General features: G+C 40.8%; 1 protein-coding gene across 1 annotated transcript in view; it reads left to right on the top strand.

Annotated features, from left to right (window-relative positions):
* LOC138471868 (ficolin-1-like) overlaps positions 1–27,027 on the top strand; it is a 507,702-nt gene that overhangs the window by 201,445 nt on the left and 279,230 nt on the right. Inside the window, exon 6 of the mRNA XM_069609727.1 lies at positions 13,935–13,970. Within this exon, the coding sequence (XP_069465828.1) occupies positions 13,935–13,970 (36 nt within the window). The remainder of the gene's footprint in view (positions 1–13,934; positions 13,971–27,027) is intronic.

Here is a 27,027-nt window from a genome sequence, read left to right as displayed (position 1 = left end):
CTGGGGACACACTTGAGCTATTCCCCATAGTCTCTTTGGGTTTATAATTGTCCTGCACCTGGCTTACAAAGGCTGGTTGTTTTTTTAATGAATCTAGGAATATATGGCTCGTGTCCTGGGAATTGTTATCTCATGCTTCTGCTGCAACCTTCACAGCCTCCCTTTTTCATGGTAACCTTGGCTTCTGCACAGATCTTTATTTTGTTATTTCAGCATTTTTAATTCTCATGAAGTCTTAAGGACTTTTATTTACTTAGAAGAGTGTTGTGGCTTCCATTTTGAAAATATTGCTGCCCATTTCTTCTACATTTCTATGTTAGTCAGCTATGTTCATCTGTTGTTCATGTTGCATTCAGAAAAGACATCACTTATGTTAGTATTCTTCATTTCTTATGGGTGCCATGTTAATATTTTTCATGTATAAATGCATATATTACCTTGTGTATGTGTTCTCGATGTTGAACGCACATTTGCTTTGTATCTAATGCATGCTCATGTGTTGTTTCATTGTCAGTTTGTTTATTTTTGCCACCTTCAGCTTAGATCGTGCCCATCTCTTGTTGCACCTGCCTGGGATATGGGTGGTACGGTTGCCTTAGTATCCTTATGCACGTGAGCATCCATATTTATTACTATTTTCATTCCTATTCCCTCTTTGGCAGCTTTTTTGCAGCCATTTATTGCAATTCTTAAAATGCAGAAGGCAAATAGTATTAGTATTAGAATGGCCAATAACATTTTGAACGTGTTAGCCAACCTTGTGGGTATCCATGAGAACAGGTACGCGAACCAGTCATCATTCTCAATCTCTTCCATCTCTTCTACCATTTTTGTGTGCATTTATGTTAAGGTGGTTGTGGCATCTCTAGGGATGTCATTCTCCTCATCTTGGGTGGGTGTATATGTGCAGCAGGAAGGTTCTATTTTTGCACCTACGCCCCCTCCTTGGCCGTTACCAGATCAAGAACATGCTTATTTTGGAGGGTCATAATTACTGCCCTCAACTCCTCCCTTATGTCTTTAAAGCCTTTCACGGTTGCATTTATTGTTTGCAGCAACTCCCATCTGGTTATTTGTAACCATTTTGCATTTGTGGATGCTTGCAAACCGGGAGTAAAGAAGGACATAAAGAAAATTACCGACCTTCCAAAAAATGTATGCTTATCAGGTATGTCATCATAGGCCTTTATTGAGTTAGTCGAAAAGTAGTTTTCCCTTCTACTGTGTTTAAAGGTAAGGGACCTTTGTTTTCTTAAGTGTGCATTCATTCAGGAGAAGTCACCAATCTGGACTTCACTCTGAGGTACTACTAAAGCTAGTGTATTTATTACCACCAGAGAGTACAAACCTTTCTTATTCAGAGGGAGTTGCCTACAGACTTTTAAACCACATGCCCATTAGTGGTCCATGAGCACTGCTGTTCCAATTTTCGTACCTGGTATATCCATGATTTGTTTGCACCCCTCATTTTTGCCAACTTTCACTGGGCCATTATTTCTAAAACATAACTTTGGCTCTTGCATTTTGGTTATGGGTAGTGGTTCTGCTTCATCTTCCACCCATGTTAAAAGATTGGCAGTTTGTTTCCATTCTTCACATCAGACTTATCTGTGTGTTTTGTTGCATCTATGGATGCATACGCCACTGCCTCTGCTCTACAACCCAATACTCTGTCAACCCATTTCCCCGTGGAGAATACTTTGCCAGTTGTCTGCAAGTGTGGCCTGTTAAAACATTAAAGTATCAGCTTTCCCTGGGCATCCCTGTATTTTAACATTTCATGAGGCACTAACTGGACCTCCTCTGTGTTTGGACCTGTCAGTATATATTTTAGCACCTTGCTAAGAGGTGCATTATCAGACGTGCTTCAACATTATCCATCATGTGTTTCTCCTTTATATATTTATCTATGTATGTGAAGTCTGTTGATGTCATATATTTTATAATGGCTGATTGCCCTTCAAATTGTCCTCTTGTAAGGCATAGTGCAAGATTTAAAAAGCAATGTTCTCTATATTCAGGTACTTCTTGAGGTATGAATACTCTAGAGGCGTTCATGGCATATGGAATAAGTTAGAAAACAAAACAGCTCTCATCAGACGTCTCTCTCATTGCTCGGCTTATGTGCTGGTACCACATATTATCATTTACATAGGCAGAACCAGCCATGTAGATACTCAGGTGCCTAGAGACATACTTCTTTTCATTTTTGTCATCTGCGTGCTTATTTCATTTGTTGCTATTACACTTGTCATTGTAACAGTAGTTATATTTCTGGTTACTGGTCTGGCTGCATTTTAAATAACCAATTCTCTTAATGCGATAAGAATAATAAAATAGAGGCTACAAAATGTAAAACATTTAGCTATAAGCATAATTGCTATTGTTTCTACCTTTTGCAAATAATTTGGTGTTTTCCCTTCCAAGCACCAAAAGCGAATATCTGACCGTATTGGAAAATCCCATTGTTTTCACAAGAGGAAAGTTCTTTTCAATCTCTTTGAGAAGTACATTTTCACAGGAAAAAATCATGTTAGTATTGAAATTAAACTTCTTTCACAAACAAAGTAGGCTTTCATATTAAACAATAATACGGTGAGACAGATATTCCATGCTCCTAAAAAGGGATAAGTAACCATCAAATTGGATAAAACAAGACAAATATAATTGTTATAGGTAACATTTGTTATTTTGTTTTTTACTGTGGACATATGTGTGCTTTATTTTAAGCAATCATCATTGAAAAGACAAGCTGTCTTGTCCGTATATCTATAAGGAAACAATGATTTGTATTCTTCTTGCTGCTGATTGGTTCTTGTCATCGATCTAGTTTGGACTCTTCCACGTCTTCTTCACCTTCATACTCGATGTTGGCAGGCGTGGGCAACTCTCCTTTGTAGAGTTTGACGTCGCTGAGGTGCAGCCTCCTTCCTTGAACTTTGACAGCCATCTGTGTAACTGCCTCCACAATAAATGGTCCTTCAAAATGGGTCTTGTGACACCGTCTGGTGACATTTGTACACAGAACTTTGTCCCCTGGGAAAAGTACTGGTGGTCTAAATACAGTCTCGGAATCAACTTGTAAATGTCTTTTATCAGTCTTCTTTGACTCTCCCTGCCACGCTCAAAGCTGTCGAGACATACATTTAAGAGACTCCGTCATAGCCATCAAATAATTATGCATTTCTTGCCCTAACACAGTAACTGCATTCTCTGCATCAGTGTGAGCTTGAGTGGGAGGAACAAGGAGTGTGTGCTTCTAATGTCCCATCACCAGCTAATGTGGAGTCAGGTGATGGTCAGCACTGGACTGATAGCGTAATGCAAATAGAGCTAATGGAAGGCAATGGAAGCAAACTTTTTTCAGCGTCTCTTTTAGTTTGGCAATCTGCTCCTTTAGGAGGCAGTTGAGGTGCTCACAGATTCTGTTTGCTTGTGGGTGGTAAGTGGATGAGAATGTATTTTTAATACCCAAGAGGACTGTGGTGTGCTCAAATACCTCATTTACAAAATGCAGTCTATCGTCAGACTGGAGCACTTTTTAGCCTCCCCATCTTGGAAATACCTAATTTATGAGGAACTTTGCAGCACATGCAGCATGAGGATGTGTGCATGGACTTGTTTCAATCCATTGGGGAAAGGGACATACGACTAATAGCATATATCTAGACCCATTGCAAATTTGAAAAATATCTACATAATCGATATGCAAATGCTGAAATGGTCCAGTAGGATGGAGCATTGCTCCTCTCACTGTTCGCAAAGTATGGCCAGCCATAAACTTCTGGCATGTCAAATAATTTATAACAAAATCTGAGACGTGTTCTGCCAAATTTGGGACAAACCACTACTCTGAAATCAGTACTGCAAAACAATCTCTTGGTGTGTGTGCTAGGTGGTGCAATTTGTGTAATGCTATTTGAAGCAGCCCTAGAGGCATGACTGGTTTCCGGGTGCTGTCCTGCACCCACATTGCATCTGTGGGGGACAATGAGCACCCCCTTCATCTGCATAACTCTTGCTCTTCTAGTTGTGCTGTTCCTTGTAATTCTGTAATGTTTGCTATGGGAAGTGTATTAAAACCCTCTTCATCACCATATTACGTGCACATGTGTGTATTCGGTGCAGTCAAAATGTCAGATATTTTGGAAAATATGCTGCTCTATTTGCTTCAAGCTCAGCAAACTCATTACCACGAGAAATCAAATCTGCACCTCTGGTTTACCACAGCAATGGCCGATGGAAGTTGGAGTGCATCTATGAGCCTGTCCAATAGCGGTGCATGCTGCAATGGTGTGCCATCTGCAAGTAAGAAGCCACATCTCTTTCAATGTGACATCCTCCCTGCACTGTTGATGTCACATGGGCGGAGTCAGAATACACTGTTAACACCTCTTCTTTATACATTTCTAGTGCCGAAATAAGGACTATCAATTCTGCTGCTTCTCTCAAGAAATGCACGGGCAATCTTGCACTTGTCACTGTCTCAACGTTATTATTCAGTTTTGCTTGTATTGTTTGTATTGCTATTGTCCTACTGTGTCATTCACCAATGCTCTGGTCTATTGATGATGACCCATCAATGAAGAGAATTATCCCTCCTCCCAGTGCATTTTCTTTGACGTGTGGCATCTCATCATAGTAATCAGTGTATTTATTGCAATCATGGTGGTTCTGCTATGCATCTAGCTAGCTGGATTAATCACTCAACACCTGACATTTTTAATTGATGGGTTGGATATAATTACTTCATTACCAGAGGCTCTCTGTGTGGTCAATGTGCTTTTGTCCTTTTCAAGTATAGCAAATAGGGTATGATCAACATATAATGTAACTGTGCATCCCATACGTATGCTGGCAGATTTCTCAGTCGCAAAGGAAGCTGCCACCAATGTTTGCTCGCAGGGTTAATGACCTCTCATTACTGGTTCGAAAATCCCACTGTAGAATGCTAGTGGCTTGTGTCCCATGGTAGTTTTCTGTGTGAGGACAGCCGTAATCACTTCTCCATTTCAATGGGGCAATAAAAGGAAACCTTCATTTTAATCAGGGATCCCTAACACGGGAGCTGTGATAATTGCTAGCTTCAATTTATCAAAGGCATCTATTGTCTCACCTGTCCAGGCAATATCACTGTTTTCTCTCTCTGCCTCTTTCAGTGCTTTCTAAAACAGTCTGACGTACGTGCTTTAGTAAAAAATCCATGCCCTGCAATAATTGCAAAGAGCTAACAATTGTTGTAATCCTTTCACTGTCTCTGGTCTGGATGATTTCATAATTGCTTCTGCCCTTTGAGGTGTCACTTTTCTCCCCCTTCTTTTGATATTAGCTGACCTATATACAATACATCTTCCTGGCAATATTGCATTTTCTCTTTGTTACTTTGTACCCCTTTTCTGCCAGTAATGTCATCAGTTTTATTGAGTCTCTATTACACTCTTCCTCTGTGTTAGTGCACACTAAAATGGCATCTACATATTGTACTACTGTGCTGTCAAGTTATAAGTTTCCCAAGTCCACCTGCAGCACTCAGTTAAAGACAGACGGGGAACAACTGAATATGTTTTAGTTTAATTCTGCTGCAAGTGTACAAAGTCAAATACTGGGCTTCTTCATGCACGGAGATGGAAAAGAATGCATTCTTTAAATCAGTCACTGTAAAATATTTAGCATCAGATGGAATGTTACACAGCATTGTGGCTGGATCCGGAACCAATGGGAACTCTGCCTCTGCAATTTTGTTATGGGGCGTAAATCCTGAATTCATCCCCATGACCCTCCTGTTGTTTTTTTCACTGGATACACAGCTGTGTTAAATGCGGATTCTAAAGGCACTAGTATCCCTTGTCGCACTAAGGCAGCAATAGAGTCATAAATACCCTCAGCTTCTTTTGACATGGGGTATTATATTAACCAAGTTAAAATAGCTCCCTGCTTAAATTTAATTGTGAATTCCCCCTGGAGAAAGGAGCTTACCTTTTTTACTAGAGACATTCTCTGAGGCATCTCCATATTTTCAATTTTCAACTGAAATGTAAGACTGAGTAGTCATCTGAAAACAAGCCTTCATCTGTTAAGTCAGTCAATCTGTGCTCTTCGTCAAGAGCTATCACTGTTCTCCAATTTGCCCCTTCCTCATCAACTCTGTGTAAAATTAATCTTTCTTCCCTCACTATTGCTGCTTCTAATTCAATTGTAATTATCGGTCCTTCCAATATAACTGGTGTTTTGCAAGAATATAATAATGGAATGGACATATCTTGTTCTCCAATTGTGATAGGTAAAGGGTCTGTTAAAGGAGCCACAATTGTTGCCCCAGAACATCCTTGTGCGTTCATGGCAATGCCGACATTGGGAGTTTCCCTTCTTTAACAGACGATCAACTCGCTCACCTATCTACTAGGAAGAAGAATGTTTTGTTGCCTATAGTCACCCCGATCCTTGGTTCCTTTAGTGGGTCTGGTGTGATCAATAGGATGGAACACATAAAGTCTTTCTTTGGGCTCTCCTATTGTGGGTACATGTCCATTTCCGTGCCAGTGAAAGGATTCCCTCCCACTGCTGTCACCCCCACTATCCTAGGTGTAGTGCCTGCAGCAATATGTTTGTGTTCCATGGTGTCACTGTATTCTGTTGTGCTAGTGCCTGTGTCTATACTGGTGCTTGCTGTATCTGCATCGGAGCTTGTTATGTATGGATTGGTGTTTGCTGTGTTTGGGGTGGTATCCCTGGCTGCATTTGCTGTATTGCTGGCACTTGTGTCTAATACTGCATGTGATTTTGGGCATAATATTCAGATGGCTCTAGGCTATATGGTGGGGGTATGGGGTCCCCCCTCTTGGATCAGCTGCTTACCAATTCTGAACATCCCTCCCCTGCTTCTGCATTGGTGTGAAATGTGTCCCATCTTGATTGATTGATTTTGGTTTTTATAAAGCGCGTGAAATCCAGAGGCATCTTGGCGCTGGGGGATATCGACAGAGAGTAACTTAAAACAAATGTGTCTTCACGGCACACCAGAAGAGAAGATGATCTTCTATGGCTTGAAGGTTGGGGGGCAATGAATTACAGTGCCCAGTTGCCACAATGGAGAAGAGCGCCCCATCCTAATCAGATGGAAGCAAGGAACCGGGAAAAGATCTGCATCCTGGGAGCGCAATGAGCGTGTCGGGACATATGGCCAAAATATTTCCTCCAGGTACTCTGCCCCAGGCCATAAAAGACCCAGTGGACAATACAGAGGTAAATAAAGGAAACCTGCTGTTGGACCGGCAGCCAATGAAGCGTCCAGAGTACAGTAGAAATATGGGAGCCATACCGCCGTCAGTGGAAATGTGGGCCACCAATTTTGGAGTAATTGCAATTGGTGGAATGAGTATAAAGGTTGGGCGATAAATTAAGAGTTGCAATAATCCAGGAGACTGAAGTAAAAGAGGCAACCAGCAAAGGGCGCTGATGGATGGGAAGAAAGGGCAGAACCATTCGAAGAACTCCTAACTTGAAATAGCCAGCCTTGCAGATTGCTCCAACCTGGGCATCAGTGGACAGAGAAAATGAGAGTTTAAACCCTAGGTTTTTGACCTCAGATACTGGTGATGGACAAGGGCCAAGTTCAGAGGGCCAATAAGATGAGGACCAGGCTAGGCAAGAAGAGGGAAAGCCAGAGACAGGGTCATCTTCCTCTATGTCTAACATTGCTGTGTTTGTCCCCGAAATCTAGGTTTCCCCCATTAAACTCTCCTCCTTTTGGAGCTTGAAATCCAAACACACAGCCTCTTATTACTCTCCCTTTTCTGAAAAATATCTGTTCATTGCTGGTTGTACCTGCTGTGCCCCTTGTGTGTTAAAACCTTCCCCTCCACTTGTCAATACTGCTCCTTCTACTGAACATTTCAACAGTTTTTTCTGAGCTAATCTTATTTCCTCAATCTTCGTGTCCTCAATTTTCTTTCCGTCTTTCCCTTGCTTTAAACAACAAAGGTGAACAGTCGTCAGTTGACTCTCTGCCCACGGCTTTGCTTCCATTCCCACAATCTTTTTCAATTGTCTTTGCACTTCCTTGGGAAGTCCTTGGCATAAAAAGTGATAAAAATCATTATGTTCTTGTCCCATGGTTCTCTGGTTTCTAACCTCCACTTCTCCTGAATATCCTGAATGTACGCCATCAGATCTTTTTGCACTCTCATTTTCCAAGTCATAATGGTGCTCATGTCTGATGAGTCTGGGTACTGAACCCTAAGTGCTCTCCTTACTTAAGCTCAACAGATATTAAAGGGTGGTCCGTCATGGTCGGTATTTTGTGCGGTCAATCCAGAATAGCCCGCCCACCCCCAAATGTCATCTGATTGTTCCCCCACTATAGCAGCAAGCAGGCCTTTTATGTCACCTCTTGCTAAGGTAAACCCCAGCTGTCATTCTCTAGAATTCATAGATCCATTTACCCACCCCTGATGTCAGTGAGGGCAATTTAAAAATCAAATTATTCTTGTCCATTTGTGTTTGTAAGGGAAATAGCCAACTCCTCTTGCGCGGCTAACTATCACCCAATCTCCATCACTCCCTTCCTGGGCAAGCTCCTGGAGAAGCTGGCCATCTCCCAGCTTAATCTCCAATCTGAATCTGTTGGTTGTCTTCATGACCATCAGTCTGGCTTCAGAGCAGCCAGAAGCACGGAAACTGCTCTCCTGAACATCCGTGAAGACCTGCTCCCCAACCTTGACGCAAACACCGCCTGCGTCCTCAACAATGCCATCCTGCTCAACCGTCTCTGTGATAACCTGTGTATCACTGGTCAGGCTCTGGCGTGGCTGACTTCTTTCCTCTCTGACCGACCCTCCCAGGTTCAACTTGGGTCCTTCCTCTCCGCTATCTTTTGCTCTACTTGTGATGTCCCCCAGGGGTCTGACCTCTCTCCCTGGCTGTTCAACCAATACCTGACACTCCTTGCCCACTGCATCGCCGCCTCTCTGCCCCAACTTTCAGTGCTATGCGAATGACACCCAGCTCATTTTCAGGCTACCCTCGGCCTCCTCCTCTCCTTCCCTCATTTCTCACTGTCTGACTGCTATCCAGGATTGGTGTGCCACCAATGACCTCTGCCTTAATGCCAGTAAGACTGAGATTCTCCTCATCGGCACACCCACTCCCTCCTTTCCTGTAGCTCTCTGGCCAACCTCTCTTGGCCCTCTTCCTGCTCCCACCTGCAAGGCTAAAATCCTTGGGGTCATCTTCGACTCCACACTCTCCTTCTCCTCTCACATCTCTGACGTCTCTAAGAAGTCACACTACCAGCTGCACCTCCTCAGGGGTATTCTTCCTTTCCTCTCCTTCCCCCAGAAGCTCACTGTCTCCAGAGCTCTGGTTCTCTCTAAGCTGGACTATTGCAGCAGCCTCTTTCTAAATCTTCCTGCTTCTACTCTCCACCCTCTACAACTTATCCAGAACAGGACTGTGAGACTTGTCGTATCTCTCCAGGACTGAAATCTCTGCACTTGCTCCCAGTGGCTGCAAGGATTAAGTTCAAAACCCTCTGTATCGTCCAAAAGGCCTTCTGGGGCCTGGCGCCTCAATAGCTTCAACTCTCTCTGCCTAAATATCTTCCTTCCCGAGCTCTCCGCTCATCAGCCTCCTACTCCCTCAGAGTCAGTCGCTTCTCTAAGCAATGAGTTGGTGGTAGATATCTTTCTTCGGCTGGGGCCTCCCTCTGGAATAGCCTCCCTGCCTCCCTTAAATGTGAGGAGAACATCTGCGGTTCTGGAATCACCTCAAAACCGTTCTCTTTGCTTCTGCTTTTTCTCCTCCTTTCCTCTGCTGACCTCCTGGGTGTTACTGGAACTGCACTGGCTACCTGGACATCCTCTGATCTCGTTCTCAGGTCCCTCCCATACCAGCGTCACACACCTGCACTGCCCACTGGCAACACCCGCACTTGGGGACTGTTTCTGTATCCATACAGTCCCTCTACCAGCCCCTGACACCTGATGTCTGCACTTACCCATGCACTTGCCACATGATGGGGGTTACTTTACTTAATGTTTTATCTTTTACCATGTACTGCACTGTCCCTGTGCCCTTCCCACGCACTTGCGCAATCTGAATGACAACTGGCCTAGTAGGATTGTTGTCTGTCCTCCCTCTATTCCCCTCCCTTGCCTCGTCGCACCTTGAAACACTTGTGTATAGGCATGTTATAAATGCTATATCATAACATATCATATCATAGTGTGAACCCAGCACCCTGTCCAAATGCAGCCACACCCTTTGTTTTTGTCACTGCGTCTGTCATACTAATTCTCTTTCGTCCTGGTAAATCCCTTAGTCTGTTTATATACAGCGTTTTCTCTCATAAACTATTTGATTGCCCCTCCAAGCATCTGGGAAATTCATCAGGCACTGGCCTTCTCACTGGTTCTTCCAAATCTAACCATGCTCTCTCCTTACCTATCCCCATGCCTGTCGAAGGGGCTCATGCAGCCTCCTCCTCTCCGCTTTCCCCTCTCTCTCTTCATCTGTGAACATAGTGTCATCACTTTCATCCCCTTCATCATCTTCTCTGTCTTCAAAGTCTAATCTCACAGGGGGACTCATCCTGTATGTTCCACTCATCACTTCCTCCAATATATTCCTGCCTCCATCTTGCAGAGACCCTCTTCTGCTCCCCATCATGCTGCTGGTACCATCCCTTCTGCTCCTATGCAGGGTACCAACCCTCCTTTGTATGGCCCCTTTCTCTCCTTCATCTGAAAGAGTATGCTTTTAAGAATCTAATCTACTTCCTTGCACTGTCGTTCTCAGCTCCTCTCTCTTTCTCTCTGTTCTTGTCTCTGGTCCATCTCTTTGTCTGTGAGCGTACGTCCCATAATGATATCATCAACTTCTTTTCTTCGCCTTTCTCTGCTCCTTTCTATCTCTCATTGTCTTTATCTGCCCCTCTCTTCCTCCTTTTGCTTTTCATTTTCCCTTTCTGCATCTGTCTTTCCCTTTCTCTTTCTACTTCTCGTCTCTTCTTCCTTTCTCTGTTTGCCTCTCGCTTCTTTTACCTTCCTCGTTCTTCTTAATTCCTTCTTTATTTCTCCCTCTCCTGTCTTTTCTGCTCTCTTTTTCTCTCCTCCTACTGCTCTCTAACTTCCCTTCCTCTGTCTTTAAAATTGTCCATGGCTTTTCTATCTAAATTGAGCATTATCTGTCCTCCTACCCATTCATCCGGCACAACTGCCTTATCATCCTTATTGCCCTGCCTTCATTTCTCTCTGGCGCTCTTCCTCAGTTTCTGTTAATTGTGCCTGTAAATCAAGGCACTCATCATGTTCTACATGTGTTGACAATGGTATTTGCTTGTTTATTTTTTCTACACTTATAATGTCTTCACTACTGTATGCGTGTGGTGCATATGTGGGATTAGTGTACCCTGCCGCTGCTTTTAACGCTCATAATGGATATAATCCATGTGCTTCTGAAGACGGATCACTGCTCTGGGGAAGAGGAGGAGGAGCCGTGGGTGCTGTGCCCCCTTCGTCATGCTGATTAAGTATACATTCTTTCACGGGTGGCTCCTCTATCTCTTCCCCATACATTCTCCACAGTTCCAGAATGGCTAGCCAATTCTGTAACTGTTTTCCTTTTTACACAGCATGTAAATATGTGCACATATGTTTCAGCAATGCCTTCGAATTAGTGCCTCCTGCAGCCAGGGCATATACATTTTGCCTGCAGTGTCCTGCACCCACTCAGTGTGGTACTTAAGGATTGTGTCCTTGTACCGGGATAATGCTTTGCATAGGTGAATGATAGGAAATTCATCCATGCTAGAACGTCACAGTTTAACTTGCCAATACTTACCAAATTATATTTCAATTCTCACTCACTCTTTTGCCTCCCTTTTACACCTTTCCCCAACAATACTTCTCTTACTCATCACCACTCTTCCTACGTCACCTAATATTTCAGAGTGGCACCACAAATGCCACTCGCGCTCCGAACAGCCCCACCTTGCTGTTCCCTTCAAACCTTCCAAGTGACACCACACCCATCACTCACACCATGAGCAGCCCCACCTAGCAGCTCCCACGCTGGACCACACTCCTCGGTCCACACCACAACTTCACGTCCTCCACAATATACACCAGTATACACAAAAAGTTCATTTTTCACAAAAGCTAAGCTGCCTTACAACACGAGGCTGGCGCCAGCCACTACGACACAAATAAATACACTAGAGATGTCTTCTCAACTCCTGGTGAGGATATCCTTCTCTTATTATTACCCTATAACGAGGTGTACCACATGATCTTTCCCGGCCCTTGTCAGAAGATATATCTTTATCTCTTATGTCTTTATCTCAGCACAATCCCCCAATATGCAAAACACTCCCATATGACGTTTTTGCCAGGCATATGTCATACTTAAATCCGTGGATCCGCTGAGGGTCTTTGGTATCGAGTCTCACTCAACTGCCAGCTGCCATCTGCACTACAGGGAGTCCTGCGGGGACCGGACAGTATCTTTCTCCAAGGGGGCTCCTGTCGACTTCTCTCTTCATTGTTTACAAGCCCCAAGATGAGACATGTAAGCCTACTGTTAAGAGAGCAGTACCAATTTTATTTCTCTTGAGAAAGGTTACAATTGTTTCCTTTTTAGCCGATTTCATTTAGGGCATTCCTATTGCATGAGTAGACCCTGAGAGCCACAACCATCATGTCCAAATCAGTTTCAAATGCAAATAATAATAATCATTTAAAAACATCATCATTTCATTAAACAAACCAATAACAGAAATTGTGTATAGGTATGTGAATTATCATGATTGTATGGATTCGGTGGACCTGTGCTATATCCTTTTCAGCTTCATCACAGCACTTTCAGTGGGTCTATACCAGTATTGATTAGCAAGACATGCTATACCTAAAACAGGGCAATTCAAGCACTTGCCAGCTGGGCCCCTAAAATGTTATTGTGACTGCAGGACTATAGTTTATAACAGAATAAATGAATACGACCAAAACATAAAGACAAATAATGATACTATATGAATATAATCTTGTATTACATACAGTAACTAGGCAAAGAATCCAACAATATAGGCACAAAAAAATAACAAAGGTATATGAACAATTCCAATCCCTTTAATCTCATAATATAAGCAACACACATTTAGATTATAAAGCCTAGTAAAGGTATGATTCCTACTTAGGGTGTTACATATCTTCTAGATATTGGGTCCTCCGTGTTAGTATACAATAAGGGTCTTGTATGTATCCTGATGTCGCTCATACGAGTACTCGCCTTAAGTGTAAAACACAGAGTTCTGTATTTGTAGATGTGGGTAGTGGTCTATGAGCACCTTCCGATACTGTTAAAATGTATTTTTTTAAACCCCCATTTTTTCATTTTAGAAGGACAGGCCACCACATTAAGACATAATAAACAAATGAGGCTGTTGGGACACATTGAGCACTGCATTTCAACCCGTCTTTTACAAACAGTAATACTGATGTCAATCTTGCTCAGCACACCAATGGAGTGCTTCTAGTACATGGCTTCCAGGGATTTTGTCATTTTCAAATTTTCTCCAGGTAATGCTGCAAAATCAGCGTACTATTTACACCATTCTATGTGTACAGTCAGTTGCCCCTGGTCCCTAACTCATTTCATGTAATGAATAACATACATGTTTAAAACTGTTTTTGTCAGGGTCTCGTGTATGGACACGCATTCATGTATTTATCAGACCATATGTAAGTGTGCTTCCTTATTCAATTAACCCATGTATGATGAGCGTGTCCTCTTTTTAAGTTATGCACTGAAAGATGCTAGTTGGAGAAATGTTCCCCCCTTGCTGAATCTAATGCATTACATCAAGTGATAGTGTTGTGTTGGGTGCTGGCAACTATCAATGTTATTAATTAATACATTCTAAATATGTGTTTAATCCACAGGGGAAGATGTACTCGAGGATATTCTCTGCAAGAAAGGTAAGTGGGTTTGGCAGGTCTTGATTGTTTTTATTGTTAGTTTGATTCAATAAAACTTTTTACAAAACTTACATTCTATGTCTCCAACATTTAAAATCAGTTTCATTTTTGTTCTTATTAATTGTAATCACTGAGTCTGTTACTTCTTCTAGAAGTTTCACTCAAAATTTAATATCTTTTTTTCAAGTAAATTTATTCCTGCACATGTTAGTCTTATATTCTTTCTGTGCAGGAACTCGTTCCACCAGTCTTCTGTTGATCTTGTTGTGAAGAGCCTTACGTATATGCTCAATGCTTTATTTCTTTCGGTGGAGACGGCTAGGAGAAGGTATTTTACTGTCTCCAATGTATTTTCTGTATTACAGAATCTGAAATGCCCGTTGTTCACTCCACAGTGATATCTAGTGTGTAAAAAGCCGTTTGTCAGAAATACATCCATCCGTATCTGAAGAAGTTTATATCTATGTGATTTACTTGGGAAGTACACTAAATAGTCTAGCAGAGTATCTCTTTTCCTGATAGTGTTTTCTACGTTCTTTGTTGATTGGTATGAAAGTTTAGTTTCTCTTGTTTTTATCCAATGAAGGTCTTTTATCTTTCTTTTTACTCTTTCAGGGTTTTCTATTAGATCTGTTGTATTTGAGTCAATTTCTTCAAGATAGGAGCACCAATTCTCCTTCCAGGTGTTTAGTAATTCCCCGCTTTTGCCTGTGCCTTTTCATTTCAGGATTTTATAGCCGATCACCACTTCCTTCACAATTATCTTTCTTAATAATGTGACTGGTTTCCAACAGATTACTGAATATAACGATTGTAGACCCAGTTCTGCTCTTATTGCAGAAATTGGCAAACATCTTGGCAGGTCAAGTAGTGGTTTCCAAAATCTACTCTCTTTTGAGTCCCATATCTCCCATGTTATATTCAGTCTGGCTTCCCCTCCATATGTCAGTATGGGCATGACTTTTTGGATGTAGAACAGTTTTATCTATGTCATTGAAAATTTACCATAACGTCCATTTATGATTTTTGCTTGTGAGCACAGCATTTTTACGTTTATCAGGAGGTCCTTTTTTCCAGTTTTCTTCTGAAATGGATTGGTTAAATAATATCCCTAGGTACCAAATTTCTTACGCACTTTCCAGTAACTGAGATCCTATCCTCCTTTTAAAGTCTTTTGATGTGACTCTTTTTATTCCACCAATTGTTATAATTTCTTGGTGTTTATTATTAGATCATTATTTTCCATGTAGGTTTGTAATCCCTCTAATAGATGTTGCCGACCTATTTCTGTTTGATTTAAAAGCACCAATTTGCCTGCGTAATATATTGTTGAGACTTCTGTATTGTTTAATCTAGGAGGATGATGGTTTACGTGTTTCAGTTCATCTGGTAAATCGGCAATGTATAATTTGAAGAGCGTTGCCGCCAAAGGGCAACTTTGCTTTATTCCTCTTTTTGTTTTTATTTCTTTCGACAGGGACTCTAGTTATTTAATCTAACTTAAGTTGTTGTGTTCTCGTGCAGTGCCATTATTGGTTGTAATATTGATTCTAGGCACTGCCACTTTTTTAATTTCTCCCAAAGTTTGTTGCGGTTGACTCAGTCGAACGCTTGTCTTAGATCTATAAAGGAAAGATGACGTTTTCTTTGGCCTTATCGTGTTTAGTTTCGTCAAGGATAACATAAACAGGTTAAGTACTGTCTCTGTACCCTTGGTTAAACCAGATTGTCTTGGGTTAATGATGTTCGCAGCAGTTGCCCATTCTGTCATTTTCTTTTGTAAAATTGCTGCATATATTTTCCCAATTGCAGATTATTGGTTTGTAGTGTAATGGATTTTCTTGGGAAACATTTTTAAATATCGGAATAATTGTGCTTGATGTCCAAGATATTGGAATGCACTTACAGATTTCTATTTGTTTGAAAAGTGCCAAGGTGAACTTTGCCCAGCCTTTGGGGTCCTTTTTGAGTTTCACATTTGTCAGCCCATCTGGGCCTGCTGCACCTGAGCTTTTTAGTTTTGTTATTACAGTTTCAAGATCGAGTTCATTAATTCCCATCGACCACTGTTCGATGGCTGGTCCATCATTGATCGTGTGGTCTGGGTCTTTACTGCTAAATACATTGGAGTAGTGTATTACACATTGTTTTCTGTTATGTTGTTATTTAGCATACTTTGTTGGTTCGGGGACTATTTGTTCAGCAGGGTCCATAGGTCTCTTGTTGTTTGATGGCCTAATGCTTCAATCATCATTTCCCCCTGTTCTTGATCTCGTTGTTTCTGAAAACCTTTCAACCCATTTTTATAGTGTTGTTTTTTTGTCTTTATTTGTTTTCCTACTTTGGAGGGTTCTGTACCTTTGTTCTTTATTTCTTGAATATCCTTTTTCAGGTTTTTTTTTCTTGTTCCCACCTGTATACTATATTGGTGTTTTGGATCGAGGTGCGGTAATTTCATTCTCATGTTCTTTAGTTTGTAGGAGTTCAGTGACCATTCATATGAGGTGTCATCACTGGGTTCTCTATTCACTTCCTGATATATATCAGTTAGCTTTAAGATGTCAACTTTCTTTAATCTCACTCGATTGCAACCGTGGTTTATTTCCAAACATCTATTGTCTCTTTTTGATTGTTGTTCTTTGTTAGAGATCCAGGTCTTACAATGTTATGATCACTGACCTGTTGTGGTAAGATTTTGAAGCATTGTATCTGATCTATGTTATCTTTTGATATCCATATATAGTCTATTATTGATTTGTGGGTTCCATTTTGCCAGGTGTGTTTCCCAGGGATGTCGTCATTATTAGCAAGGGTCTCTCCTTTGTTTACCTCTTTCAGTTTTCCTACTTGATTTGTGCATGGATCTGCGGCTTTAATGCCTTCCTCATGTTTTTCCTTTTTCTCTTTTTGTGTATTTTTTTTGGTGAAAAGCCCCGTAGAAGTCCCGCTTTGCTTTGCCGGGAGACGCTCTTCGCTCTTCGCTACTTCGGATTTGTGGCTGTGGACTGCATTAACCAGCAGACTTCACTTCTTTTGGAGGCGGGCTATATAAACAGGCACGCGCGCGCACCGCGCGCGCGCACCCGTGAAAGCCCCGTAGAAGTCCCGCTTTGCTTTGCCGGGAGACGCTCTTCGCTCTTCGCTACTTCGGATTTGTGGCTGTGGACTGCATTAACCAGCAGGTGAAGAACCATTTTGAAGCAGACACAAGACGACCTTAAGACATTTGTTACAGTTTATATATACCTCGTATATTCATTATTTTTTGTTTTATTCACTTAGACTTCACTTCTTTTGGAGGCGGGCTATATAAACAGGCACGCGCGCGCACCCGTGAAAGCCCCGTAGAAGTCCCGCTTCGCCGCTTTTGTCGCGGCAAGCGGCGGTTTTGTTCCTTATTTGTTTAAATTTTACTATTCATTCTCTATTGGTCACTTAGTCACGGTTGAGTTTTATTAATAGTGATTGAACGTAAGCCTCAGAAAATGAAACGTGGTTTCACAACCCTGAGAGCAGGAATGCCCGAAACTGCTCTAGGTGTCTATGATAATAATGAAAAAGCCCCCGTAAAGGGAAAACTTCGGCGGAGCTCGACACCTCGAGCAAGTGGTGCAAGTATACACTTGGACAATAAGAAAAAGTTTAATTTGCCTTTGGGAATGGACATTCGCTCTTTCTGCAAAAATCAAAGCGTGCCTCAAATGATGGGGAATGAGCCAGGAAATACAACTCATCAAACAAGTCATCCTAACACAAGTGTTGACACTTCGCGTAAAGTAATACAAAACAGACGATCTGATAGAAGCATTGTGTTGGATGGAAAAAGCAACATCTTACCAAAATCAAAATCAGTGGATCCAGATGTTATTTCCTTTGCTGAGGAACAGGTCTCACTAACTGATAGCATTTTGTTGAACAATGTCTTAACTGGTGTTGCCATTTCTGATTCAGTACCTATAGCCAAATATACAACTTCAAGTAGCCTTTTACAATTAAACACTGCCGGCCCTGGTGACATGCCGATAATAGATTTGGATCCAAATGATACAGCATTTTCTTCGCACACTTTATCTGATAATTTGTCTAAATCCCCTGTGTTATTTACCAATAATAGCTTTGCTGATTCTGTAGCAAATCCATCCTTTAGTGCTGCAACTCCGCGAAAAATAAAGGCCCTTGGTACGGGTGATTTTGGTCAAAGAGCATCTCAAGAAGCTCAAATAGGAATAACTCTTACATCCATGAATACAGCCATTCTGGCCCTAGCCAAATTGTTTGAAGTCCTAAGTAAAAAAGCTGACTTACATTCTACTCAACTAAATCAAGTTTTGGCAGAGCATCTCATCTTCACAACCAGCTTAAAAAAGCTTAATTCTTTGTATTATCCAGTCAGCAATAAGAAAACGACTGGTTCGCAGACTCTTACCTTGGTGTCCACTAACACAAAAGAATTTCAGCAGCTTCCATGCTTCTTAAATCCAATCACAGATTCCATGAATGGTGCACAAGTGTCGTTCATAGATCAACCAAAACAGACATTAATACCAACTTATCCTTTATTTGATGCTAAATTACATCTCAGCGACATAGGTAAAAAAGCCTCGAAAAAAGCTCCAACGTCAAAAAAATCTAAAAACATCAAAACTGTCACCAAACATGACAATCAAGCTAAAGCTTTTGTGAAAAGACTATCTATTCCTGCTGCCACCACGATTGCAGCTGCGAAACAAGTTGCAAAAAAATATTCTAAGCAGTCTTTAAACCGCAAAGAAAAATCTCGGCCTGAGCCGATAGAACACAGTCCTTTAAACAATCTAATTAATATGGCAACAAGTATATCTAAAAATCCCACTACATCTCAAACGGCAGATGCCTCTCTTATTCAAATAGACAGCTCACAACATCAATATGAGAAAGACATGCGCTTAAAGGACTTAAGACAGGCTATTGATAACTATATGTCAGCAAAGTCGTCTTCGAAAAAACTAGTTTTTCCTCCTTTGCAGCCTTTGTCTCCTCCTGAATCTTCCATTGCTTTGTTACAGTATCCCCAGCTAGCCTCACAAACAACTGAAAAGTCCTCTGTCTCGCAGATCATACCTCAGATAGGCCCAATACACTTTCAACAAGAGACTTGCCAAAGAGATAACCTTGCTCCAACAACTCAAAGCAGCTCTTCATCATCTGCTCAGCTTGTAGTAAATATTGATGAGAGCAAGCGCGAACCTACTAAGCATATTGAAGAAATAGTTCACAGCTCCTTGAATAAGATGTATCAAAATGGTGATTTTGCAAGACATAACTCTGTTAGTGCTACAGTGCAAACCGATAAACTTGGTTTACATATTCACAAAGACAAACCCAAGACAGTACAAAACCGAGTCAAACGTCCGGCGTTACATGCTCTAATGCTCACCTGCAAGCCTTCTCCAGCCAAACAGTATATTTTAAATCGAGCATCCATCTTGGCTATTTTTAGCGAAATTCCTGAATTAGATGACATTGGCTCCATAGATATTGAGCTTGTTGAGTTCATCGATCAGAAAAATGTTTCATCTGTAAATCTGTGGATAAACTCACGTATTATGGTGAACTTAATAATGGCTGTTAAACAACAATTATCAGACTTGGGTTTTGTACTGCACTCTTTGTTTGAATCATCGAATATGACTGAGGTTTCTACTGGTCTGCAAATAGCAAACAAAACCCAGTCTGCTACTTCTCAAAAATGCACATGTAACTGCCAGAAAATTCAATGTTAGCTTTGTAAGGTCACAACTGCTTCACTATCTCTTATTAGCTGGAATACGAGAGGTCATGTACATCTGTTAAATAATAATAATGCTCAATTATTGGGTCGTGATGTCATAATGCTCCAGGAAACGTGGCTTATAAAAATCCCCTCCTGGAATAATTATGATGTCCTATTAAATCCGGCAAAAAAGAGCTGTACTGGGCGCCCCACATCTGGACTCCTCACTGCAGTAAAGCAATCGTCAATGCTGCAACTTGAACCATGGTTTACACCAAACACATTTCTACAAATGTCAAAAGTTTCAATATCTAATTTCTCCTGTGCCTTGATTAATGTATATTGGAATCCCTTAGGAATCTCCGAAAATGATTTTCTCTGTTCTGTTACTAAGGCTTTAGACATAGTTTTGCTTGAAGGTATGACCAATTATGTTCTATTGGCCGGTGACTTAAATCTGCATTGCTTGGGACCTCAACGTAACTCTGAAAGCTGTCGCTTGCAAAAATGGAAGAGCTTGATTCAATCTCGTAATTTATTTATGTTAAATGGTTCTTTCTCACAAGATATACCTCCTCAAGCAACTTGGCATCGTGGTCAAAGCAATGGTATAATTGATTTCATTTATGTAAATGCATGCTTTCTAACTAAGATAACAGCTTTTGAAGTAATTGACACTAAAGCCAGCGATCACAATATTTTAAGCATGTTTTGGATTTTATATACCCTTAGGAAATACCCACAATCTGCAAACCCTATAGGTGTTTTAAATGTAAATTCAGCCAGAAACAGAATGATATGGTCACAAAAATCCCTCTCAGCCTTTAAAGATCATCTGCAGGCAAATTTGGAAAAACAAAAAGGGAGACCCATGCTGGATGACCTAGCTTACCATGACTTAATGCAAGTGTTTCAACACAACTCAGTTTCTCATACTCAGAAACAAAAACCCCATCTCCACTTGCCAAATCTTGAAATCAGAGCCAAAAAGGCCTCCATGCGGGCAGAAAAGAAAGCGGCCAACAAACTACCATTGGTTGTACGCACCACTATCCTCAAACAAATTAGAACTAGGTATAGAAATTGGATTAGGGGTGCAAAGGCGAAACTATATCAATTTGATGGCTACTCAATGTTAAAAGCTCTAGCTGGTAAAAATGTAGCTCAATCCTGGAACATCATTAATCATGTGACAGCGGGGCAACAGGTGGCTGTGCAAGCAAATGATGTAACAGAAACCATCTGGATTAATCACTTTTCAACGCTCTTTACGGATACCTCCTCTGTCTCAAGATCAAATCATTTAAAATTTTTGCCGAAATTTCATCTAGTCTTTGACAGAGAGGATATATTATATTATATCAAACAAGCAAGTAATTCCAGAGCCCCTGGCCCTGATGGCCTTGCAAACATGCATCTTAAACAGTATCCGGAAATCTGGACAGACATTCTTTTTCTCTTGTTTGAGCATATCAATGTCTCCCAGACTATTCCCTCTTCTTGGAAGCAAGCAATCATCATTCCTATTTACAAAAAGGGAAATCGAGCAAATCCCTCTAGCTATCGGCCTATCTCACTTTTGGATGTTCCAGGAAAAATTTTCTCACGTTTAATATTGCGAGATCTGAAAATTTGGTCTTCAACCTGCGCTAAAATGGACCCCTTTCAATCAGGCTTTGTTCCAGGTCTGGGCACCTTGCCAAACATGATCTCGCTGAATATGTTGAAAGCACAATATGCAGCTCGTAACCAATGTTTATATTTTGCTTTTATTGATTTTCGTCATGCTTTTGATTCAATTAATCGTAATTTATTATTCAACAAGTTATATGCACTTGGTTGTCCCTCAACTTTACTGTGCTTAATCATTCTTTTACATTCCGGAACCACCATGCGAGTCAGACTTTCGATTGAAGGTGCTTTGTCTGCATCTTTTGCTACAACCTTGGGTTTGAAACAGGGCTGCATTTTGGCCTCCTTCTTGTTTAATCTGTTTATTTTTGACTTGGGTAGCGTGTTTCTTCAAACATTATCTGATGCCCCGGAATTAGGCCATCAGCGTGTACCATGGTTGCTGTACGCTGATGACCTAGTTCTAATATCACAATCTCCGATAGGCCTTCAAAACATGTTATCAGCCCTTGCACATTATGCCGCAAAAAACATCTTAGCGATAAATCTAGAAAAATCACAAGTCATGATATGCACTCTGAAGGGAAAAGCCTCGAGTCGAAATTTTGCCTGGAAATTGTATCACGAATCGCTGTATATAGTTTCGGAGTACAAATATTTGGGTGTGTTCATTCAGAACACCATTAGAGATCCCAAACATATGATAATATTACAGACTAAATTAATGTCTCTTTTGTCGCAAGCAAAAATTCTAGTCTATAGATATGGTAAATTCACCTTGAAACACATTTTTATGTTCTATGAACAGAAAGTGATTCCGAGTCTGTTATATGGTATTGAGTCAAAGCTCTATTCGAATGATCTAGCATGGGACAAGTTAGAAGCTGTTTTCTGGAAAGGAGTTTTACATTTACCAAACTGTGTACCAATGCCAATACTACGTTATGAGCTGGGTTTTAATTCTCTGGCAAGCAGAGTGAAGTGGAAAATGTGTGCCTTTTTCGTAAATGTCTCTTAGGCCTTACAAATAATAATATTTTGAACACAGTAGCCCACTATTTGATCATGGCTAAGCAGACTTTCCCGAATTCTTGGCGCAGTTTTGTTTACAAACTTCTTGCAGAGGCTAGTATTCCTCTACAGATGTTATTGGATACTCCAATGAGCGCTAAAAGGAAATTTTATCAATGGGCCTGGATTCAGAATTATGAAGTATGTACAAAATATAATGATTTTGATACTAGAATTCACTGTTTTAAGAAACTGGGTCAAGTTGCAAATTATCTTGTAAAATGTCCATCACCAAGAATTAGGCAACAATTTTTACGCATAAGATTAAACCTATGGCCCTCTAGAGACCAACTATATAGGCGAAAAAATCCTTTTTGTAAAACATATAAATGTCGTTATTGTGAAAATTTTATGAGCAGAGAAACTTTGCAGCATGTAGTAGTAACATGTCCTAACTTGAAAGATGCTAGACATATCTTTTTTTCAAATCTACTAAATTTGTACACAGAAAAAAATGAAATGGAAATCTGGAGTATTCTAATAAATAGTCCCAGATTTGCCGTCATAAAAGCTGTAGTACAATATCTGGAAAAAATGCTACCATCTGAAATAGTATGTTCACCAGTCTGAGGCTTTTGCGTCTTTTATCATTCTGTTTTGTTATTACCCTAATGTTGCCTCATGTCATGTTATGCTGACAAAGTTCATTACAAATTTTAATGTATCATTTTAATTTTCAATGTCTTATCACCATCATGAACTTCTGTGTTTTCTTTTTTTGAAAAGTTGATTGATATCAGCTAAATCAAAAATAAAAAAAAATAAAAAAAAAAAAAAGTATTTTTTTGGATGTGAATCTTCTCATTTTGTTTTCGCTGCAAAATTGCTTGGTTACCATCATTTCTCAGCGTTTCGATATGTGAGACACTTTGTGTTGTGTTTGGTCTGGTTTCTTGTCTTGCTTGGATATACTGATTTGTTATTTCTGTTCTTTGGTCGGATCTCACTTCTCTGTCTTTCCGTTCTAGTGTTTTTTTCATCCATTTTATTGTATCCACCATGTCAGCCATTATTTTCTTTTTTTTCTCCTTGGTCGTTAGTGGCCATGTCCTATAGTCTACTTTGCCATACGGCCGCTGCTTCTTGGTTCATTCTTGCAGCGATTTTTGTTGTGAAGGAAACCAATTCCGCAGTTTTGTTTTGGATATTTAATGAGATGTTTGTATTGTCCCTCACATTGTTGTTTATTGTTTCGTGTAGCTTTGTGTATGGAGCTAATGAGATGGACATTGCTGCCATCAAATTATTGTGGATCTGAATCCCAGCTGCCGTTGATAGTTGTGACTTAAGTATCTGTGTTCTAGTTGCATCTATGGATGTTGGTATTTCATTCGAGGGTTCCTGGGCTGTGTAGGGGTCCCGGTCTATGGTGAATATCCCTCTGTCACAAATTGGTCCTGTCTCCTGTTGATCGGCTCTTTTTAGTGCCTTACTTGTTCGAGTCGTCACCAAGGATGTTGTTTGTATTTTTGTGTTGTTGTGAGTCATTGCCGTTTGCATTCCTTCCTCCATTCGTTTGAGTTTGTCTTTTGTTAGATCAAGTTGTATATTCTTCTCAATTCCTATAAATCCATTAGTGTATTTTGATAACCTTTCTTTAGTGGGTCTGTTTGTGGGCCATCGTTCTCCTAGTTTCATTTTCTCAATGAAGCTTGATTTTCTCTCTATTACTCTTATTTCATCGTCCAGCAAGTTTTCATTATTATTAGTTCTTTTGCGGTTTTGTTGTTTCTCTTTATTGGTGTTGACATGTGTATTTTGTCCATATTTGGAATGGGTCTTTGTTTTCCGCTGAGTACGAGTGTTCTTGGGTGTCCGTTGAGGATTGCTTTTGTTGATCCGTAGTTCTCATTGAAGACTTCATCGTCCTCTTCTTGATCGACTTTTGAGTCGTCTGATGTTTCTTCAATTTGCTCTACTGATTGCTTGTTTGGTCCATTCGTTTGTGGCTCGTTGTTTGTGCTATTATTGCTTATTGGCTCATCTCTGTTTTGCTTGACTCTGAGCACTCGTTTCTGTCCTCCTTCTAAAGATGTTTCCAGTACGTACTTTGGAGTAGTTGTTAAAATTGGTACATTTGGTTTTAAACATGTGCTCTTCCGTTCCACGTCTGACGGCGCTGATGCTATTGCCATTGTTGTAAGCTTTTCATTGCTTTGTATACTATCTGACACATTTAAGTTCTCGTACCCTTTTCCTCTCTTCCCGTATTCGTTTTATTGTTGTTGTTTAATTGTGACACTCCCCCGCTTTCCGCGGGACCGCATGAGCACAAACTCTGCTCAGCGCCCGAGGACAGTGCACGTCCGTGGCTTGACACGCCAACACGGTCTACTGACCATGACCGCGGTTTGTCTTGATGCTCGCTTGTTTGAGCAGTTGCGGGCTGATCAGCAAGAACCTCCAATTCCAATAACTCTTCATCCGTAATGTCTGCACTGCCGGTCTGGTCGCCGGTCCGCACAAGTATATAGTTGTTTTGAATCGCATTGTTCAAGTGTTGTATGTGAGTGTTTGTGGGTTGACAGCAATTACTTTCTGACATATTTACACTCACACGCATTTCCCCCGTATGGACAGTCAAACCCACACTTACTTGGCTTGTTGTTTTCAGCCCACTGATTGGGCTCCGCTTACTCGCCTCTGTGTTGTTAGCCTCTCCAACTCCTTCTACACAGGGGTTTGCTCTTGTACTCGGACGCATGTGCGCCGTGCGCTCTCAGCTTTGTGGAGTCCTAGGCATCCTGTGCAGTCCCAGGGCAAGACTGGGGACAGACTGGATTCCAGCCTGGACTCACAGATGGCCCTACGCGCCTGCGCTTAGTTTATAAAGGTAAGTCCTTGTTTAAAGAAACAGTATTCCAAAGTATTCCGAAGGCAGTTCAGCTTGCTCCTCTGCTCACATGTCTCTCCACGAGTAGAACTGGGGACAGACTGGACTCCTGCCCGGACTCACAAGCGGCGCTACTAGCCTGTGCTTAGTTTATAAAGGGAAGTCCTTGTGTAAAGAAACAGTATTCCAAAGTATTCCGAAGGTAGTTCAGCTCGCTCCTCTGCTCACACATCTCTCCACGAGTAGGCCTGGGGACAGACTGGACTCCTGCCCGGACTCACATGTGGCGCTACGCACCTGTGCTTAGTTTATAAAGGGAAGTCCTTGTTTAAAGAAACCGTATTCCAAAGTATTCCAAAGGCAGTTCAGCTCTCTCACCTGCTCACACTTCTCTCCACGAGTAAAATTGGGGACAGACTGGACTCACACGATTGATTGTTTTGGTGGATGTTACAGCACCCATTAAAACATTTGTGCGAACAAGCAGAAAAGTTGCAGCATTCATAGTTACATGTTTTTAGTTCCTTTTACATTGTAGTTTTAAATAGTTTGTGCAAATGCAATATTTTGTAAAGCTGTCAACTTTTCAGTACCCATTTATAGAGCCGGGAGACCTATCCCAGGTGATGGGTTCTGAGGTTAGCAGGTGTGGATAGATGAACATGCCTATTGGGTTTTTCATCTCTATGCCGCAGATCACAATTTGAGATTTACGAAGGATAGCTTACAAATGTTGAATTAAATCTTATTCCTAAGGGAAAGTAGACTGACCAGCAATGCATAGACCGCTGTTTAGACCTCTCATGGAAATAAAGATAGTTACTATCGCTGAGTTAAACACAATTTCAATATCTCAAAGCACTGACCGATTGGAATTGTTAAATCAAATACCCTGAATAAAAGACTTGCTCATACCCAAAAGCCATACATTTTACTGGAATTTAAATGATTTCTTTACAGATTTGCAAAGTTCTTCATGTGTAGAGCCAAAGACACCCTAAAGTTAATCACGCTCACTGTATTTTCTAGTTTCCTTTGATCATGATGAACTTTACTGGAATTGTCTTTTTGAAAATATGAATTACTTGATACTTAATATAGCCAACTATCCTAAATGGATCATAAGTGAAAATGTCTTCCCCGGCAACACACATGGCCAGATCTACCTTAGAAACCCCATCTGGATCCAGGTGGGAAACTACTTATGGACTTTCCCAATCTATCAAAGTGTCAAATTGTTAGTAAATGACAATGTTTCTCCTGATAACACACAGAAGAATGAGAATGTAAACTATGTAATGATGCCTTGATCACATTTCAGAGAATTGAAATTGGATAAGTGTAAGAATTACTGAACATTTATTGACTAACCTGGTCGATGCAGAAGTGGTAAGATAGCTTCTTATCTATCTAAAGCCACATGTTTTTTTCTTTGTGTTCAACATTATTTCTCTCATAGAAGGATTTTGAGGAACTATTCCAGGATTTATTTATTTTCTAACCTTGTTTCTGTGCTTTCGGTGTTTTAGTGTCTCATCGTTTACCTTGATTCTTCAGTAATTTTGATCTCTGAATATACCCAGAGTCTGCATTCTACTAGGAATTGCTATTCCTTGATAGTTCTCCCTCTGAAAGAGAATCAAGATGTTTCTCAATCCCCCTTGGTGAATGCATTTAAATTATTCAATGCTGTTTTAGATCTTACTTGTCTCTGTTGGGATCTGGAACTGTAGGAATAACCAATGATCATCACATGATTGGAACCTTGT

This window comes from Ambystoma mexicanum, chromosome 8 (genome assembly GCF_040938575.1).
Source record: "Ambystoma mexicanum isolate Mex_15411 chromosome 8, UKY_AmexF1_1, whole genome shotgun sequence".
NCBI lineage: Eukaryota > Metazoa > Chordata > Amphibia > Caudata > Ambystomatidae > Ambystoma > Ambystoma mexicanum.
This window is presented reverse-complemented; position numbering and strand designations above follow the sequence as displayed.